Below are 20,015 nucleotides of genomic sequence, written 5' to 3'. Positions count from 1 at the left end.
GGGGAGTGTGGTGATTGATTGGAATGGGGAGGTCCGGGGTGGGGTTGGGAGGGTAATGATTGATTTGATTTGATTGAGGCCAGCGGCAGCGGCAGCGGCAGCGGACGGTGGAGACAGCCAGACGGGTACGGGTGGGCACATGGGCCGAGCCGAGCGGGGCCCGCTGCGACCCCTGCCAGCCTGCCAACGGGCCATTTACATGGGCTGGGCCTCCCACCCTCAGTGACAGGTGGGGTCAGAGCTTATGGGGGATAAAATGTCAGTGAGTTGCCTATACTCCCTAGGGTAGCTAGTAGCCAAGACCGGTCCGCCAAGACCGACCTGGAAACCAGTAATCATCCTCCTCTCTGCCGAGTATTTGACAGACCAGCGTCTTTGATTTCCGATGTTAATCTATATCTCTATCTCTATCTCTATCTCTACTACTTATAAAGGCACCAAATGCCGTGGGAAAATTAAATCTCCACCATCCATCCATGTTGATCCAACAATTCAGATTGATTTGTTCTCCCCACCTCCTAGGACTAACTAGGACTAATTTAAGCCAACGCTCCACGGCTAAACATATCACGCAATAATTGCTGACTACCATATATACAGACAGATTAAGAGGAGAGGGATTCCCTCACATATATACATACAGATTAAGAGGAGAGGGATTCCGTCATATAACTATCATGCAGATCAAATCACACAGTAATTAATTTGAAAGATTCAGTGTCTTTCCATAGAATGTACTACAACGCGATTACGGGAGATGGGCCTCCCTGCTGCAGGTCGTCCGCCACCAACCACCACACCTCAGACGCATTCCCTGCAACAAATCATCAGCTACGCCCAGCCTCCACACTGCGACGGCACGCCCAGCCTCCAGAACACGCATCCACACCCCGCAGCAGTACACCAACACTGCATCGCCCAGGTCCAAGACATTGGGTGGAACTCTACGCACCGGCGAGCAGCGCGAGGGCGCGATCATATCCCAAAAGCCGCCGCCGCAAAACAAAAATTCAGGTTTTCTACAAATCAAAACAAACCTTAAGTCTGTATACTGCTTCATTTTCCTCATTTTCATATCCAATCTGTGGTTTATATAGATCCTGGAGATACCAATCATGCACGTGCTGCTTTTGGACATGTTACTGCTAATAGACAATCACAGTTGTCCACTTTAATTGAAGGTATTCTTTGATGATCGACTGTTTTCCTTGGATCGGTGGCTTCCAATTTTGTATATTCTGGAATAAACAACAAATAACATATCAGATAAAAACTGCGCTCAAAATTTGCGAGCCATAAAGATATACGAAAACATATATAATTATGTACATCATGTTGTACTGTTGTTCCAACAAATGATACATTGTGCGATGGACCACCATACCTTCCAGTTCTTATTATCAAATTTATGTATAGTTCACATGCAAATGTTCTAATATTTTCCCATGAAAAAATGTATCAGGAGTAATGGTTCGGCCTGCTTTAGAAAATATTACTAACATATTCATCCGCCGTTCTGATTCCGCACAAGGTAAAGATGAAAACATTATTTTTAAATAGCTTTCCTAATCATATGCTTTACTATTGGATCTTTGATAATAATATGATATGTTTGCATTCATCGCTATAGGTGGTCTAAATATTTCACGTCTTGTCGAAAATCAGCCTACACAATCTAACTGTCATGAAGGTATTATGACTGTTTTTTGTATTGTCACTTCTGCATATATCGTTAACTAAATCTTTCTTCCGTTTTGCTCTAAATCAAGGCCTGCATTCTTTAGCTTCTCCAAGTGCAATTAACAATTGTAAGTCAAACCTTCAAGAGCAATCAAATAAGCGTGCCAGGGAGCGATATGCAAATATGAGTGTCGAAAAGAAAGAAGCGTATCTCAAAAAAAGGCGTGACAATTATCATAAACGGAAGGCTATTACGGAAGCATCTGCTGCTATTACGGAATCATCTGCTGCTGAAGGTTTGCATTTGGATTCTTCTAAATCCAAACCGCGGTGTATGAATGTCCATAACCAATCAACTCAGCCTTCAATGGAAATGTCTCAGATAACCAATACCCGATTGTTTCCGACTCCTATGGATGTGCCTCAAAAAGGCACTAACCAAATGTTCCAGTCTTCTACTATGGATGTGTCTCAGAAGTGCAGTAACCAATTGGGTCAACTTCCTATGAATGTGTCTCCAAAAGCCAGAAACCCCATGTTTCAGTCTCCTATGGATGTTTCTCAAATATCCAATGACAATAAATTTCGGGTGTGTCTATATCTCAGTCAACTGAGAATTTCTTAAGTCTCAGTCACCTCAGAAAAGTGCAACTGCAGTTTAAAAAAAGTGCAACTCGAATCAGTTGCACTTTTTTAGTAGAAAAGTGCAATTGCACTTTTTTGACAGAAAAGTGCAACTCAAGTGCATTTTTGTGAGTGACTGAGACTTAAGGAATTCTCAGTTGACTGAGACATAGCAAAACCGATAAATTTCAGTCTCCTATGGATGTTTCTCAAAGAGATTATATGTTTCAGTCTCCTATGTATGGACGAAATTTGCTTACAAGTTTCCAGGATGTTATGGGCAACCCTGGTAAACAGTTATGCTGGATTTTCATTAATTTTATTCTATGAATAATATTTTGTGAGATCATAAATTCTTATATATTGTTTTGCATGTTTTCAGCTCACCCTTGTCCTGAAAATGTTGGAACAGAAGGTTCTATGCAGATGAAAGATCGTGAAGTGGAAAAAAACGTCATAGGGCTCGATACTATATGAGTCCTGAACAAGTGGAGACTCTGCGCCAAAATAAGAGAAAATACTACCTTAAAAAGAAAGCTCTGTCTGCTGGCAATCTTCAAACATGTGGCTCACTAATGGGTACTGCCGATGTAGTCTCAACTCCAAGCGAGAAAATTATTCATTCAATCAATGGTATATTCGAAATTATCATGTACATGTTCATAATCGTAGTTTGCAGTTTCTATTTTGTGTTATTAATAACCTCTAATACCGCTGCACATAAGGAGATTGGACCAATCAAAGCTGCGGACCATGTACTGCGAACAATGATCAAGATATTCAGGGAAGCGCAATGGATAATATTCAGACCGACACTACGGTTGGTGATCCAGGATTATTTGATCCATCCGATAACCATCTTTACTTGCCTGGTAATTCAAATATGCAACTGACTTTTAGTGTCTATTATTTCCTTTATTTTGGCTCAAAGCTATTAATTTTGAATGCTAGAATGCTTGGAGACAGAAGGTAGTAACGAAAATCCAGCAGACGGTGATCTTGATGAGGAAGCAAGGATATTCAGCGGACATCGTATGTATATTAATTGACATACTATTATTTGTTAATATTTTGGTTAATATATTGATATTATTATTTATTGACAGGTGTTGACTATCAATCGTACCGACAAGAACGACGCACTACTGACGGAGCACAAGTAAATACCATTGCTGATACCATCATCTATCGAAATCTACCAAAGACACACCATGTCCTAAAAAAGGTTAAAGACTGCGATCATTGTGGAGCAATTAGGTTCCAGTTCGAGGGACCTGCATTTTGCTGTAGAAAAGGAAGAGTCCGCGTGTTTATTCCAGATGTTCCTGATGAATTGAAAAGGTTGTCCAGACCTGGTTGCAAGAGTTTACAAGGCTAAGCAGGGAGACATGATGAACTTATTGACCAAGGGTAAGCATTTTGGAGTAGTCGCAGCTTATGTGCATGTGACCGAGTTTCAAAAAAGAGGTCTCCCGCATGAGCATATCCTTCTTATTATGAAATCAGATAGCAAGTTAAAGACCCCAGATGACTATGATCGGGTGATATCTGCAGAGATACCTGACAAAGAGAAGTTTCCAGTTCTACATGATCTGGTCGTTAAACACATGTTGCATGGACCCTGTGGCGCGTTGAAGAAAAATTGTCCTTGCATGATTGATGGACAATGTCGTTTCCATTACCCTCGGCAGTTTTGCAGCCATACACAGCAGGGAAAGGATTCATATCCCATCTATAGAAGGAGGGAGGATGGGTGTGCAGTTAAGATCACAGGAGCAGAATTGGACAATAGATGGGTGGTCCCTTACAACCCAATCCTTCTCATTCGATACAACTGCCACATTAATGTTGAAGCATGCTCGAGCATCAAGGCGGTCAAGTATTTATTCAAGTACATCTACAAAGGGCATAATAAAGCATCATTTGCATTCGAGAAGGATGTCATCAATGACGGGGGAATCATCAATGAAATTCGCCAGTACAGGGATGCACGCTATATATATCTCCTCCAGAGGCTATTTATAGGATTTTATGTTTTCACATGTTTGGTGTTAGTCCTTCTATTCTACAGCTCCAGCTCCATTTGCCCAACATGCATTCTGTTACCTGGAAAGCATGTGATAATTTGGAAGATGTTGTTGCTAAACCATCATCGTCTAAATCCATGCTTACTAAGTACTTTGATATGAACCATAAGTATGCAGAGGCACGGAAATGGTTGTATAGAGATTTTCCAGAACACTACAGGTGGATTGCTGCAGATAAGAAGTGGCAGAAGAGAAAAAACAAGAGATCACAGATCGGACGATTGGTGTATGCACACCCGGCTGAAGGAGAGAGGTACTACTTGCGGGTGCTCCTAAGTCATGTTCGAGGTGCCACTTCCTTTGATGACTTAAAAACAGTGAATGGCCGGCTATGCGGTTCCAACAGAGAGGCGTGTGAGCAATTAGGCCTCATTGAGCATGACAAGTCCATTGATGATTGCATGATGGAGGCAGCCACATTTCAGATGCCTTATGCTCTTAGACGTTTGTTCGCAACTATACTGGTATTCTGCGAGGAAACAGAAATCCGAAAATTGCGGGACAAACATCTGCCATCGATGTCTGAGGATTATCGTCGCAATCAACCCAATGAGGCGGCACTTGAGCAGATGGTCCTTAGAGATATCAGGGATCTGGTGCAATCTATGGGTAAGGATATTAGAAGCTATGGACTTCCAGATCTGGTTGAGACGGATGGCTCTTATGACGCTGATTATAGAGAGGTATATGAGGAGAGACAAGTCACCGTGGACCAAGAACATCTAGATCTAATTGACTGTTTGAACAGTGAGCAGCTAGCTGGTTTCAATGACATAATGGATCATGTGAGGAACCAAAAAAGTCAGACGTTCTTTGTTGATGGTCCAGGAGGCACTGGGAAGACGTATTTGTACAAGGCGTTGCTTGCGAAGGTGCGTGACATGGGCCTAATAGCAATTGCAACCGCTACATCAGGAATAGTGGCATCAATAATGCCTGCCGGACGGACTGCACACTCGAGGTTTAAAATTCCAATCAAGCTCACTGACTACAACATGTGTGGTTTCACAAAGCAGAGTGGTACAGTGGAGCTGCTTAAACAAGCGTCCTTGATAATTTGGGATGAAGTCGCTATGACAAAGCGTCAAGCAGTTGAGACGCTTGATAGATCACTTCAGGATATAATGGGATGTGATTTGCCATTTGGGGGGAAGGTTGTCGTCTTCGGTGGTGATTTTAGGTAGGTCCTTCCCGTCGTGACACGAGGGACAAGAGCTCAGATCACTGATGCTACACTGCTAAGATCCTATATGTGGGAGAATATTTGTAAGATTCGCCTCACGCGCAATATGCGTGCACAAGCTGACCCTTGGTTCTCTGAATACCTCTTAAGGATCGGCAATGGAACAGAAGAGACGATTGGTGACGACTATGTGCGTCTCCCAGATGACATTGTGATCAACTATACCGAGGATGGGAAAGCAATTAACAAACTCATCGAAGGTGTCTTCCCATCGCTTCACGCCAACGCTACGTCAAGAGAGTAATGAGCACACGTGCAATTCTTTCAACCAAGAACGAGCACGTGGATGACCTCAATGACAAAATGATCTCCAGGTTCCCAGGTGAGGAAAAGGTATACCATAGCTTCGACTCAATCGAAGATGACTTGCAGAATAATTACACGATTGAGTTTCTTAACTCGATCACACCAAACGGCTTGCCCCCACATACCTTGAAGGTAAAGGTCAACTGCCCGGTCATTCTGCTACGGAACCTAGACCCTCATAATGGCTTATGCAATGGAACACGGCTCATGATCAGAGCCTTTCAGGATAATGCAATCGATGCAGAGATTGTTGGCGGTCAGCATGCTGGAAAGAGGGTGTTCATACCTAGGATCCCTATGTCGCCTTCCGATGACATCTCACTACCCTTCAAACTCAAAAGAAAACATTTTCCCATCCGACTGAGTTTTGCAATGACCATTAACAAGGCACAGGGGACCATACCACATGTTGGTATTTACCTTCCTGAGCCTGTATTCGCACATGGCCAGCTATATGTTGCATTGTCAAGGGGAGTGTCAAGAAAAACGACATGTATTTTAGCCAAGCCTAACAATGACATTGGCAAATCTGGGAAAAGCACCAAAAACATTGTCTATAGAGATGTTTTGGAGGGATGAGGCAATGTACGTTCTTCTATGGCTTATTTGCATTTATGCTACTGAACCTAGCTACTGTTGATGCTAACAATATTTGTTTGCTGATTGTAGGTCTTAATGATGATAATCAACGAACATGGTGTCGACCTAAGCTTTTTTTAGAACCTTGATTCTGTGCTGGTTTCAGAGCTTAGTCAATACTTACAGTAACCTGACCGCACTAATTATTTGCAGTGTCACTTTGTTTTCAATTATTTCTAGACAATGAGATTTTCGATTCAGCTCAGAAGGTAAATGTCAACTATTCTGTTCAACGTGTGTTCAATCTCTGATCTGAAACTCCGCCATTCTAACTAGAAGTCCCAATTATTTATCTTATCTCCAGATTCATATATTACGTCCCTTAACTTGGAGCTATGGAGTATCAGCACATCTTTACTACAAAGTATCACACTGATGGATGCATGAGATTTGACCCTCAAGCGCACGCTCTTGAATGTATCAATAGCATATTTCTAAGAAACATCTTTTGGCACATAAGAAACATCTTTGGTGTAACACGATTCAGTTAAGCTGATGCTATAACTCGATTCAGTTATGGTGTGTACAATTTATGGAGTGTTCGCTTGTGCTTTTAATTAGAACATAATGAAATGCAGTGCAATATGGAAACAATTTATAAGACATAATGGAAATGAAATCTTTGCACAAACAAACATGAACATAATGGAGAGAATAAGTACTTGCAAGTTTTCTCATCGCAACAGTGCAATAATCTAGTTGGCTCAACAATCTAGCCTGCATGACAAAACATTTGTCAATGTGAATAATTAACCACAGATTGAACGCACAAAAGCCTAACCTGAGATTTTACATTTGCTGTACTGATCCGATGCAGCCAAAAAGTGATGGATGAACCAATGGCTAAAAGGGTTCGGTAGACAGAATAAACATATCAGTGTCAGTTTCACTTTCACACCTAATATCAACCAATCAGACAAGCCAATGTCCTATTAATAACATCATAATGTATTTATCTACGTATCATCTATCATGTGCCTGAACCCAAAATTTGCATCTCTTAGAATCTGCACCCAGTTCATTGCATACATGGGATGGATGAATATTTGTTCAACACAACATTAAAATTTCAGGCCATTCTATCCCATGTAAAAACAACCATTATTTCTACAGAGTAAGCACACATCATATCTTGGTTCTTGAATCTTTGCCTAAGCTGAACCGAAAAATCCTCCTATAGCAAGAAAAAAAACACAGAGAGGATGTGTTAGAGATATATTTCGTGTACGTATAAACGGATAGTCTAGGATAGAGATAGGACTCTCGTGTCTTGTCTTGCACTCCAAGATGATCCCTGTACGCCTATATATACTCGCCCATGAGGCTCAATAATACATCCAACATATTCCGCATATCTCTCTCCCTCTCTATCGTTCTACATGGTATCAGAGCGGCGCCGATCCTAACCTAGCCGCCGCCCAAGCTTCCGCGCCGCCCCCGGGGAGGTCGATCTCCATGATCTACTCCGGGGGCCGCGCAAACCGTATGAGGGTTCGTCCGCCGATCCGTTGATCCGCTGCCCTCGAGTCTTTTTTTTCCAATCCGTAGATTGGTTTTCTTTTTGCTCGCCGGTCGAGCGACCGGCGTTTTCTTTTTTGGTTTTGCCGATCATAGATCGGATTGATTCGCTCACCGCCGTCGTCATCACGCGCCTCTACTCCAACCTCGGCATCGACTGCACCGGCCATCTTCATCAACCGCGTGGCACGGCCGCACGCGTCACACACGGGACGCCTACGTGCGACGCAGCAGGCTGTCTCGCCAGCGCGGTGTGCATCACTGGTCCGTCTTCGCCGTCATCGCCCGGGACATCACCGACAGCGTCGCCAACGACTCCAATCTGCGGCACGTCGTCCACGCCATGGCGCGTAGCGCCGCCGTCGGTCTGATCAACCGACCGCGCGCACCTCCGCCAAGCACGTCCCCGAGCACGCGCCTACCACCGATCGAGCTACGGGCTGCCGCTGCGTCGCCCCTTCGGGCCGCAGCGCCGCCGCCTTTGGTCCATGCTACCGGCCTCCGACGCGCCTTCCAAGGCGTGTACGTTGTTGGTGGCCTCCCGCCGCTGCATCGACTCGCGCTCTGCAGCTACGCCGGCCCCTCGGGCTGAGACGTCGCCGCACGCAGTCTACTTCGCCGTCCCCGCGCACCGACGTTCCAGGCTACTACCGCGCCGCCCCATCGGCGCAGGTCACCACCGTCAGCGCAAGGTCTACGTCAAGCCGCCGGGTTCCTCCTCGCGAACTTCGAGTACCGCCGCCGCACCTCCACAGGTACCCTGCCTGACCACTCTGGTCGTCGCAGGCCTCGCCGACCACCTCTACGTTCTAGGCATCCAGCATGGCCACTCCTGGCTGCCGCTGGTTTCGCCGCCTTCTACGTCTCCGTCCACCACGACCTCGCGGTCCATGATGGTCCCTTCCCTCGCACGCCCGGTATTGGCAACACCGACGCGTGCCTTCGTCCCCGACGCGTCCTCGAGCCTGGCAAGCTCGGGCCAGCGCCTCGTCTTCATCGGCTTCGACAACGTCTTCATCGGCATCGACTCTTCTACGACTGCCTCGACCGCGTCGCCGACTTCGTCTTTGCGTACTCGGTTCTGGCAAAACCGGAGTATGCCTTTGTCCCCGACGTGCGCCTAGTTCTGACAAAACTAGGGCAGCACCTCGTCCTCGACGGCTCGGACTGCATCGACTTCGGCATCGACAACCTCCACGACTGCCTCGACGCGTCTCCGTCACTCTCCTCGCGCACTATGCGCTTGCGGCTTCATGTGCGGCTACCTCGACACCGGCTCCCGACCACGACATCGACCACGGCATCTCCTCGCGCGGCTACCCCGACCAAGGTTGCAACACCCACGCTCTCGGCTCCCTCGACATCGGCACAAGGGCTACCACCTCGCCTGCACCTCACCAGCTTCCTCTACAGTCCAAGCATTCGCGACACGACATCGTCCACGACGCTCCCGCTACGACTGCGGGGGGGTGTCAGCCTTCTGGGGTCCACTTCGGTTTATCTCCAGTCTGACCGCCTGACCGTCCACGTCGTTCATGTTGTTCACGACGCTCCCGCTACGACTGCGGGGGAGTGGTAGAGATATATTCCGTGTACGTATAAACGGATAGTCTAGGATAGAGATAGGACTCTCGTGTCTTGTCTTGCACTCCAAGATGATCCCTGTACGCCTATATATACTCGCCCATGAGGCTCAATAATACATCCAACATATTCCGCATATCTCTCTCCCTCTCTATCGTTCTATAGGATGGACCCGCCTGGATGGAGTCCCTGGAGTGTAGGCTTGAGCGGAGGCATGGACCAGGGTTTCCGGCCGGAGGTCGTCGTCGGTGGAATGGTCGTCCTCCAGCTGGTCGTGGGTCAGCGGTTGCTGGAGGTTGAAGTGGAGGCGTCGGTCAGACAGGAGGCGGGATGGGGGAGAGCTGGACCCGGTGTGCTGCAGGGAGGACCGGAAGAGGGGCAGGGTCGAGGGAGGAGCAAGGACGCCCTTGAGGCAGCAGGAATCGATGCTCTCGGCCGACGCAGCGATGGGGGACATGGGAAGCAGTGAGGGGAAGGAGATGCGCTGGGGGAGATGAGGGAGTACAATTTTTTTCTTTTGGAAAATCAGTGGGAAACTGGGGATACAAGTTGTGACTCGCTCGTTGAGTGAATGGTTCACGCCATCAAGGCGAGATACAGTGGCTTTGCAAATGACGCACTAAACGAAAAACGTGATTTTTTGCGGGTAAAAGAAAAAATGTGATTGATGGTATATACATAGTGTAAAACGTGCGTTGCACGTGCACGCTTACTAGTTTCCCAAAATCTCTTTTCCATCCCGCGCAGTTCAATGGTGTGACCCCAATCTCCGCTACATACCCTGGTCGTGACCCCTGCCAAGCCAGCCTGCCAACGGGACCCGTTACATGGGACACGGCCTCCCAACCTCAGTGACAGGTGGGGTCACAGCTTATGGGGGCTCAAATGTCAGTGAGCCAGATGTTAGAACGTTTTCTTCCCTTCTGGATTATGGAGGCTAGCTTGGAGATATATAGGTTATTCATTTTCTTTGTTTTCTTAGCTTTTTCCAGTCTTCTGGTGCTTTCTCTAAACTTAGTTGTAGTACAGTTTCTAAAGAGTGAATAATTGAGACCTATGCATCTTATTTACCTTCTATATAGGGGTTATTAGGCTCTGGCTGCCAATTGTTGGAACAACAGTCGTTGTTCTACTTTGTCTTCCATTTTACCGTGGAGATTCTTGGATTCAACTTTTGCGTTGAGCGTATATGAGGGCATAGTGTTTTAATTTATAATGTATACATCAGTTTTCTTCTTCGTGGAACGACATAATTTGATTTCTTTTTTGTTGTTCTTTTCAGTCCAAATGGTTATTTCCTTGTGGAATGCAGAAATGCTTTACATTTTGTTGCATCTCTCCTTCTGCAAACACTCGAGGTTCTGCACCGTCTATTTGAACTTCATGTTAGGCGGCTGAGCCCGCTATGCTGATCTTTTGAAATCTTATTATTGATCTGGTACTTTGTTTGACCCTGTTAGGTAGTTTTTAAGTTGGTTTCTCCAACTGCACCTTGTGGTTTGTGGGCCATTTTGGATTTATTAATTTAAAGCCGGACAAGTGGTGCCTTCCATCTAAAAGAGGTATTGTACTATATGATATATCATTAACCAGGGGTCAATGTTAGTTGACCACCTAACAGCTTCTTTTAAGGCTATATGTCAAAAATCATCCAAATGACAACTAGGTGCTTAATTTATAAGTTATAGCACATTCACAATCAAAGAGTGCTAGACTATAAGCATTTTTGCAACTAAATAGGTGTTAGGAAGAGAAGTGAGGATATGTACCAAGTGCCTATGGATTCGAAATCACCTTTAGAAATTAGAGAAAAAATCTTAGAAATAGAGAATGACACCGATAGATTTTGAAGAATGACACCAATGGAAGATTTTCCTAGCTTCGCCCATATGGAGACCAATTCTGTCACGATTCTGGTGCTATCATAGGCACGGGGTTATTTTTTTCTACTGGCATGTGTCGGTGTCACGAGGAGATAAAGCATGTGGCTTCAATTTTGGTCAGGGTCTGGCCTTTGCGCCAGTGGCGCAACGGGTCATCTGGTGAACGAAATCCACACGGCAACTATGCAACCCGGACACGGACGAGCATCGATGGGTGTGGTACGTACTACGTAGCTAGTTACGGTTTTCTGTTTTCAGCAAGCAAGCAACAGGAGGACTGGAGGAGACATATTTCAATTGCGAGTGTGCCTATAGATGAGGAGAAAATTCAACTTTATTCAGCAGTACGTGCTAGCTTCGGTCCGATTCGTATATTATAACAACCTCTATTTCGATAAATTTTGCCCGGCGCCGGTGATGGATGGGTTTTTTTCCAACCGGGCTTCCACCCCTTTCCATTGCATTTAACGGAAAGAACGAGTACGAGTTATTTTACAACAGAGAGGGGGTAGGGAGAAGGGAAGCGAGTTAGGGCAGCTAGGAAACCCACTGTGGATACTCGCTGTCGAGGGTGCTCCTCGGCAATGCCCTCCGATAGGGGCTTAGGGTTGATGGAATCCTGCAAGCTGACACGAGACATCGGTTCACAGGCAAGCGGGGAGAGCGATTTACCCAGGTTCGGGGCCCTCGATGAGGTAAAACCCTTACGTCCTGCCTGTCTGTTCTTGATTATGATGATAATGGGTTACAATGGGGTGCCGAATAGTTCGGCTGAGATCTCGTCGAGTTGGCTAAGCGCTAAGGTGACCTAGCTTTAAGCTTCTGCTGGCTAAGATTGCTAAGGTTGATTGTGTCCCTCGACAGCCCCTCTCCTGGCCTTTATATAGGAGGCCAGGTCTCAAGAGATCTAATCGAGTACGACTAGGTTTACAGTAGATCTATCTCTAGGCTTTCCTTGTTCGGCTCCTTCCGTGTCTTGTACTTCAAGGAATCTTCCGTTGCACCCCCCTAGCGGCCCATCTTGCCGTCGAGTGCCTTCATGGGCCTCCAACTAGGAAATACAGGGTAGGGCAACATTGGTTACCCGAAGGGTAATGCCCACGTCACTCGCCATCGAATATCCACTATGGGACGAAAACCTGACACCACCGATAACAAGTTCTAACATAACAGGTTCACACAACACAGCTACTGAACGACAGATAGCAAAACATTTAAGGAAGCAGCAGTTCAACGGCCAAGAGCTCGAGATCATCAGCTATTCCCAGCAAACTCGGACAACAAGAGCCTCAGGCGCCTTCAATCATCAGCACCTGCGTCTGGCCCGGCGTAGCTGCTGCACGCCTTGAGTAGATTGATGCGGCAACTTGGACTATCTTCTCCGCTCCGCCAATCAAGCAGTTCTTGTCCTCTGCCTTTTGTAAACCTGTCCAGTACACAATCAAATCCACCGCAAAGTATGAAATTTCACTCGGCGATTTCAGGATATGTTTTTCAAAAGTGATCTTATTCCTCACATTCCAAATCGCCCAACAAACATCTGCAATGATAATGATATTGAAAGGACACGGATGTCACCTAGAGGGGGGGTGAATAGGCGGTTTAAAACTTTTACGAGGTGGGCTTAACAAATGCGGAATAAAACTAGCGTTTACTTTGTCAAGCCCAAAGCCTATATACTATGATTCACCTATGTGCACTAAGAACTTATTCTAAGCAAAGGTTCACCAATATGCACCAACAACTTATGCTAAGCAATACAAGCAACTTATGTGATAGCAAGATATATATAACTTCAAGCATGATGGCTATCACAAGGTAAAGTGCATAAGTATAGAGCTCGGGTATAGAGATAACTGAGGCACGCGGGAGACGATGATTTAACCCGAAGTTCACACCTCTTGCGAGTGCTAATCTCCGTTGGAGAGGTGCGATGGCTTAGTGCTCCCGAACGCCACAAGAGGCTCACCTTGAGGTGTGGTTGCTCGATGCACACCAACGCCACAAAGGCCTCACCCCAAGATGCGGTACTCACACCGCACACAAACGCCACAAAGGCGCCTCACCTTATTCTCCGGTGACCCTCACCACAAGGCCTAGGTCACGGTTCCACTAAGGGATTTCCTTCGAGGCGGAAATCGGGCCTTACACAAAGATTGGGGCACACATCCACAACTTAATTGGAGGCTCCCAACAAATCGCCACAAAGGCCTAGAATCCGTCTAGGGTTCCAAGAACCCAAGAGTAACAACCTTCTTGCTTTCACCACCACGAATCACCGTGGAGAACTCAAAACTATGCACCAAATGCAATGGCAAGAACACCACAAAGATGCTCAAGTCCTTCTCTCTCAAATTCCAACAAAGCTACAAAAGCTATTGGGAGAATAAGAGAGGAAGAACAAAGAGGAGAACACAAAATTCTCCAAGATCTAGATCCCAAAGATTCCCTCACAAAGAGGTGATTTGGTTTGGTCAAAGTGTGGATCTAGATCTCCTCAATCTTTCTCTCAAATAGATGCAAGAATCATGGGAAGAGGAGAAAGATCTCAAGCTTCAAAAGGTCAACAACAATGGAGGAGAGAGGCTTGAGAGAGACTAGGAAGAAGAAGTAGAAAGGTGAGAGAGAGAGAGGGAGATTAAAAGGAGACCCCAAATTTCTGCCCGTTGGAGGCTGTTGCGCGCGTGGGAGAAGGGACCGGTAGTACTGGACCTTGGTGGCCGGTACTACCGGCCAGTGTAGGCAAGAGGCGGCGGAGGTGGTGAGCTGCGGGCTGGGAGGGGGAGGCCGGAGCCTCCGACCGGGGTACCGGCCGAGGTACCGCCGAGCCCCCTGAGCACCCTGGAAACTATCTGCGAGACTTGGCGCCTTAGCGGTACCGCGGGCGGTACCGAGCCCGGAGGCTCCGGCCATGGTGAGGCCGGTGGTACCGCCCGTGCCTCCGGCGGCTGCCCCTCCTCTCCTTTTCCTTCCTTTTACTTTTAAACCCAAATATGAAATCCAAATATCTTGAGATTGGAGAATCCAAACGGGATGAAACCAATTTTGTTGGAAAGAGGTCGACAAGATACGAGAAACCGGGAAAATCACCAATATCGAAAACCAATTTTGTTGGAAAGAGGTCGACAATTTTGTTGGAAAGAGGTCCACAAGATATGGAAACTACCCAGGATGATTTTCTATAAATTTTAGAGTGAAACCTCAAAATACGAGAAACCGGGAAAATCACCGATATCGAAAACGCAACAAGTGATAAACCCGAAATCCATTTTCGATGAACTAGAGCTTGTCATGAGAATAAGCACAAGCACTAAAACATCACATGGATAAGATCCAAATAACAACCAAGAAAGATTATGCAAGGATGCAAAGGTTTGAGCTCTCCGAAGGATACGATCGAGTTACTCACTAGAGAGCCCTCTTGATAGTACGGCAACTAAACTATAAACCGGTCTCCAACTACACCATGAGACCGATGAGAATGAAACCCTATCAAGAGCAAACCTTAACCTTGCGCATTCCACTTGAGTTTGATGATGACGGTCTTGACCGCAACAAGATGGAACGCCTTTCTTGATTGTTCTTGCTTGATGAAGTATTGTGGATTGCTCCCCCATAATCCACCATGGGAGAGCTTCTTCTTCGGCGCATCTTCACATATCCATGATCACCAATGGATGGCAAGAATCAAGCAAAGGATCTCTTCGATATGGCTCATCTTGAACTTGCACCTCATTTCTCCATGGCAAGGTTCAAGCTTATGATCTCTTCGAGTTGGCTCATCATGAACTTGCACTTCATTTCGTTGATGTCTTGAAGTTAACCTTGAGATCTCACTTCATCTTCATCTTCAAGACATACTTGACACTTGATCTTCTTCATTTGCTTCTTATTGCAATCTTGAAGCCAACATATGGTTCAAGCATTGCCTATGAACAACTCCTACAAATATAACTCAATGAAAACATTAGTCCATAGGGATTGTCATTAATTACCAAAACCACACATGGGGGATCCATGCAATTTCAGATATAGAATTTCTCAAAGCCAGGGGAATAAGTATGAAACCAAGCCATAGCTTGCCAAAAAGAAGTAGGGATACATCTTGCCTCCATGGCCGAAGCCAAAACCCCCAAACCACTCTCGAAGTATTACAAGTAAAGAAGATATGGTCATTCGATTCAACTTCCCAGGCCAATTTCTTCTTTTCATATTCTCTCGAGAAAGGATAGCATCTTGGCATAATTGCCACATGAAGATCTTAATTTTCAATGGAATCTTGGCTTTCCATGTCCAATTGTAATGAGATCCAGCCAGGTTTTTTTCCAGAAGGGTGTACACTGATCTAGTTGAGAAAATAGCATGCTTGTTCAAGGACCAAGTAATCTTATCATCCTCATCATGAAAGGGAGCTGAAAGTAAGGTGTTTAAGATATTTTGCCAATGGTCAAGTAACTCACCTCTCAAGCACCTGCGAAAAGGAATGTCGAAGTTTGCATCTCTGCAACTTTTCACGGTACAGTCTTGTACCTGGCAAAGGTTAAAGAGAGCAGGAAATTTATCACAGAAAGGTTGCTCGCCCCTGATTGGGTCTTTCCAAAGCCTGGTAATGTTTCCATTTTTTAACACTACCTTTCTTCCAGCAAAATAAGTCTCCTTGACTTTCAACATTGCTTTCCAGCAAGGGGAATCATTGAATCTTAAGGTGACCGTAGCCACAGTTTTGTTTCTCAGATATTTTGCTTTGACAATTTTCTGCCATAAACCATCCAGGGTGTCGAGTTTCCATCACCACTTACAAAGAAGGCTTATGTTTTTTTCCTTAGGTCTTTAACCCCTAAGCCACCTTTCTTTTTCGATCGACAAACTCTGGTCCATCTGACCATATAGTACCCTTTTTCTGTTTTTTCCATGCCAAAAAAGCGTCGCATACGTTTATCCAACTTTTCTATGAAAGTTTTATTTAAAAGTAACATGCCCATGATGTAAGAAGGGAGATTGGATAGACATGCATCAACCAAAGTTAACCTTCCTCCAGAAGAGGAGGATCCACCAATCCAAGCATCAAGCTTTTTAATGAATTTGCTTTCCACAAAATCTAAATTTGAATTTTTTAGACATCGGAAAGAAATCGGGACGCCCAAATATTTCATTAGTAAGTTTCCAATTTGGCATCCAAACATGTTGGCATAGAAGTTAGCTATATCATTGTCTCCTCCAATAAGAAAAATCTCGCTTTTCTAATAGTTTATTTTAAGTCCCGACATTAATTCAAAAAGATAGAGCAAAAGCTTCAGATTAATGGCTTTGTCCGGGTCGTGTGAGAGACAAAGAACCGTGTCGTCAGCGTATTTCATAATGGCTACACCTTTATCAATAAGGTCAGGCGCCAAACCAGTAAGGAGGCCATTGCCTTGAGCCTCAAGGACCATTTTGGTAAGGCATTGCGTAGCGGAGTTGAAAAGGAAAGGGGAGAATTGCCTTAGCGAACCCCTTTCGAGCTTTGGAAATATGGTCCGATCACATTATTGATTTTAACCGAGACCGTGCCATTCTGCAGAATTTTTTCAACCTTGTTACACCAAAAATCTCCAAAGCCCATGGCTCGTTGACTGTCTAGGAGGAAATCCCAATTTACTTTGTCGAAGGCATTTTCAAAATCAAGCTTTAGGACAACCCCAATATGTTTTTTGACATGGGTATGATGCATAAGCTCATGGAGTGACATAATTCCATCAACTATGGTTCTATTTTTCATAAAAGCATTTTGATGAAAGCTAACAATTTTGGGAAGGAAAGGTTCCACCCTAATGGTAAGGACTTTAGTAAGCAGCTTGTAGATGCATCTAAGGAGGCATATAGGCATGTATTGACTAATGTAGTGCTTGTAGTCTTCGCTAGGTGATCCAAAGATCTAATTGCAATTTTTATTGGTGTTCGTTGTACTGCAATTGATGATGATTATAATAGGCGGTCCTTTTCACAAAAAGAAACTTTTTGGAGTAATACTGGGCGTTGAGAAAGGAAAATAATAGTAGAAAAGAAGAGAAAATGTTCGTGGTGGAGAGGATCTCCTGCCCATTTGCCTTGCTACCACACGTCTGCTCTCAGTTCGCTGGTGTCACACACGAGCCTACCAAAAACTCTCTTGGCCAACAGCCAACCTCTCTCTTTTCCTCTACCTCTCTTCCATCGTTCAAGAGGCAGTTTTCTTCTTCCCCCATCGGGCCGGGCGAGAGAGCATCGACCGCGGGCAAGAGCTGGACTGGGATCTCGCACCCTAAAGGTACTAGTAGACGCTACTGGTTTTCTTCCTAGCTTAATTTTTTTGGAAGGGGTCCATAGCTTAATTCTATTGGCAGATCGAAAGAGGGTTAATTGTTTCTTTGGATCCTCTCCTCTTCCATGCATTTTCTGTCCATGGAGAATTTTAGTATACGGGATTTGCAAAAGTAAGAGAAAAAAAATTGAAAAATAAGGGGGCATTCCGAGAATTGAACTCGGGACCTCTCGCACCCTAAGCGAGAATCATACCACTAGACCAAATGCCCTTTGTTTCATACCATTTTTCCAGCACCTACACGATTGTACTCGCAGTTCACATCAGGCCTTAGTTCTTCAGATAAGCTAAATTCAGTAAACTAGCTAGCTATTTCGTTGCAGATTTTGTACCCTCAAAAAAAATATTGTCATATATTTTTCCTTTATTAGTTGTGCTCTGTTCGGATAGTTTTTGTTTAAGTTTTACTGTTTTCGTTGGAGCTAATTTCAGTTAACTACACATTCTGCTACAGGAAAAAACAAGAACCCGGCATATATTTTTCTTCTTCAACTTGTCCTGGCAGACCAGTGAAGCAAGGTTCGTTTGGTCGATCTATCGATCCGTATTGGGGTTGTCCAGTCTTGGTGACCGATGATGAACGTTCTCTCTAGCCACCCCCAGAACCTGCAGCTCCGAATTCATCACGACACATCTTCTCCCCTCCGGAGTAGGAACGGTTCAGGCCAGCTCGCTGTCAACTCTGATCCTGGCTCGAGGATGAGGAGGCCTTCCTCATTGCGTCGACGCGCCGTTACGGTCAGAGCGGTCATTGATGGCGGCGGAGGCGAATCGAGCAGCGGCAAAGACGGCGACGATGGTGACGATGAAGAAGACAAGGAGGGGGAGGTTTGATTTCTAGTAGTAGTAGTAGTAGTAGTATATTATTTTCCATGTGGAAGGTGGTTCCTGCTTTCGATCAGGTGGACGTAAATCGATCACATGTTTGTAATGCTGAGATGACGAACTGATTGTGCTGGAATGCAGGGGATGTCATCGTCGTCGTCGAGAAGGAACAGAGAGGACCTAGAGCGCTTGGTGGGCAGTGACGACGACGCGAGCTTCAGCGGCCTGGACCTCGCAACCCTCATTCGGAAGCGGTACGGTCGCTCCTACGACGTCACCCTCATCAGGAAGGAGTTCATGGGTCGGAACCTGCTGGCGATGAACGTGATGTGGAAGTACCGGGAGCAGCGGTCGTTCCCGCTCACGGAGGAGGAGTACCTGCTGCGCCTCGACGACGTCGCCAACACACTCCGCTGCTGGGGTGCCGTCGCGCACGTCAGGAACACGCTCGAGAAGGTTAGAGAGCGGCCACGCATCGGCAAGGCCGTCAGCATCTTCATCGACATGGACACCACCGGCGGGGCACGCTCCGACGAGTGGATCTACAAGTGACCCAGCTCGATCAAGTACTCGATTGAGACTTTCGCGAGGATGCGATGTGCCTATGTATGTTCTGCTACCTTGTTATTCGAGTGCAGACCTGCATAACGCTAATTCATGTCAGCTACTATTATAGATAGATGAACGATTATTAGCTGCCTACAACTGAATCGCAGACATGTCTTCTTCCCTCAACAAACAAAAAGGAGAAGTGCACCGCTGCATGCAAGGCGTGTCTGTACTGCTGGCTTGTAATTCAGGTGCAGCCTCGCACAGTGCCACTGTCAGGTATAGTATAAATTGAATAGAAATTGATGAGTAAATGAATGATTAATTGATGGGAATCATCAAGCGCGAAAGAAGATACCTACCTCCACGAACAATGTGATTAGCCGAGGGCCGTGTGGTCACAATGCATGCCTAGATCCTCGGGGACATGTCCGTCGCTGCGTTTGGTTGGAGTAGACCACCACATTATGATGACAAGTTTGAAAAGGTCAATGCGGTGATCCCTCTTAAGATGGGTGCGAGGAAGACGACGGTAGCGATTTCTGTGGCGTGTGTGTTGGCGTGACTGGATGTGCTTCTCACCTGCTATTGAGCGGCTTAGGAAGGCATTTGGTTTTTTGGATGACGTGAGTTGGTCTTTTGTCACCCCTTCATCCCTCGTAGGTTTAGCGAGGTGGCTTCGAGTTTGATCTTTTATATTGCTTTTGTAAGATGTTGTGAATAATCTAATAGAAAAG

At 45.7% G+C, this 20,015-nt stretch overlaps 1 protein-coding gene and 1 non-coding gene across 2 annotated transcripts; one reads left to right on the top strand and one right to left on the bottom strand.

The window, feature by feature from the left end:
• Positions 1 to 17,663: 17,663 nt before the first annotated feature.
• On the top strand, positions 17,664 to 19,603 carry LOC124693526. The gene is made up of 3 exons (XM_047226998.1): positions 17,664 to 17,850; positions 18,359 to 18,732; positions 18,871 to 19,603. Exons 2-3 carry the CDS (start codon positions 18,478 to 18,480, stop codon positions 19,279 to 19,281), a joined length of 666 nt encoding a protein of 221 aa, XP_047082954.1. The 5' UTR covers positions 17,664 to 17,850; positions 18,359 to 18,477; the 3' UTR covers positions 19,282 to 19,603.
• On the bottom strand, positions 18,044 to 18,115 carry TRNAP-AGG. The gene has a single exon. It is a non-coding gene; the product is annotated as a tRNA-Pro (tRNA).
• Positions 19,604 to 20,015: the final 412 nt, after the last annotated feature.

Source organism: Lolium rigidum, chromosome 2, assembly GCF_022539505.1.
Source record: "Lolium rigidum isolate FL_2022 chromosome 2, APGP_CSIRO_Lrig_0.1, whole genome shotgun sequence".
NCBI classification, from domain to species: Eukaryota; Viridiplantae; Streptophyta; class Magnoliopsida; order Poales; family Poaceae; genus Lolium; species Lolium rigidum.
Note: the sequence above shows the minus strand (reverse complement) of the source record. Positions and strands in the feature narration are given on the sequence as shown.

Bases quoted from the DNA above. Each gene is read 5' to 3' on its own strand.
- LOC124693526 (XM_047226998.1), top strand. From the start codon at position 18,478: ATGATGAACGTTCTCTCTAGCCACCCCCAGAACCTGCAGCTCCGAATT. The intron at 18,733-18,870 runs GTTTGATTTCTA...GCTGGAATGCAG, and splicing joins AAGAAGACAAGGAGGGGGAG to GGGATGTCATCGTCGTCGTC.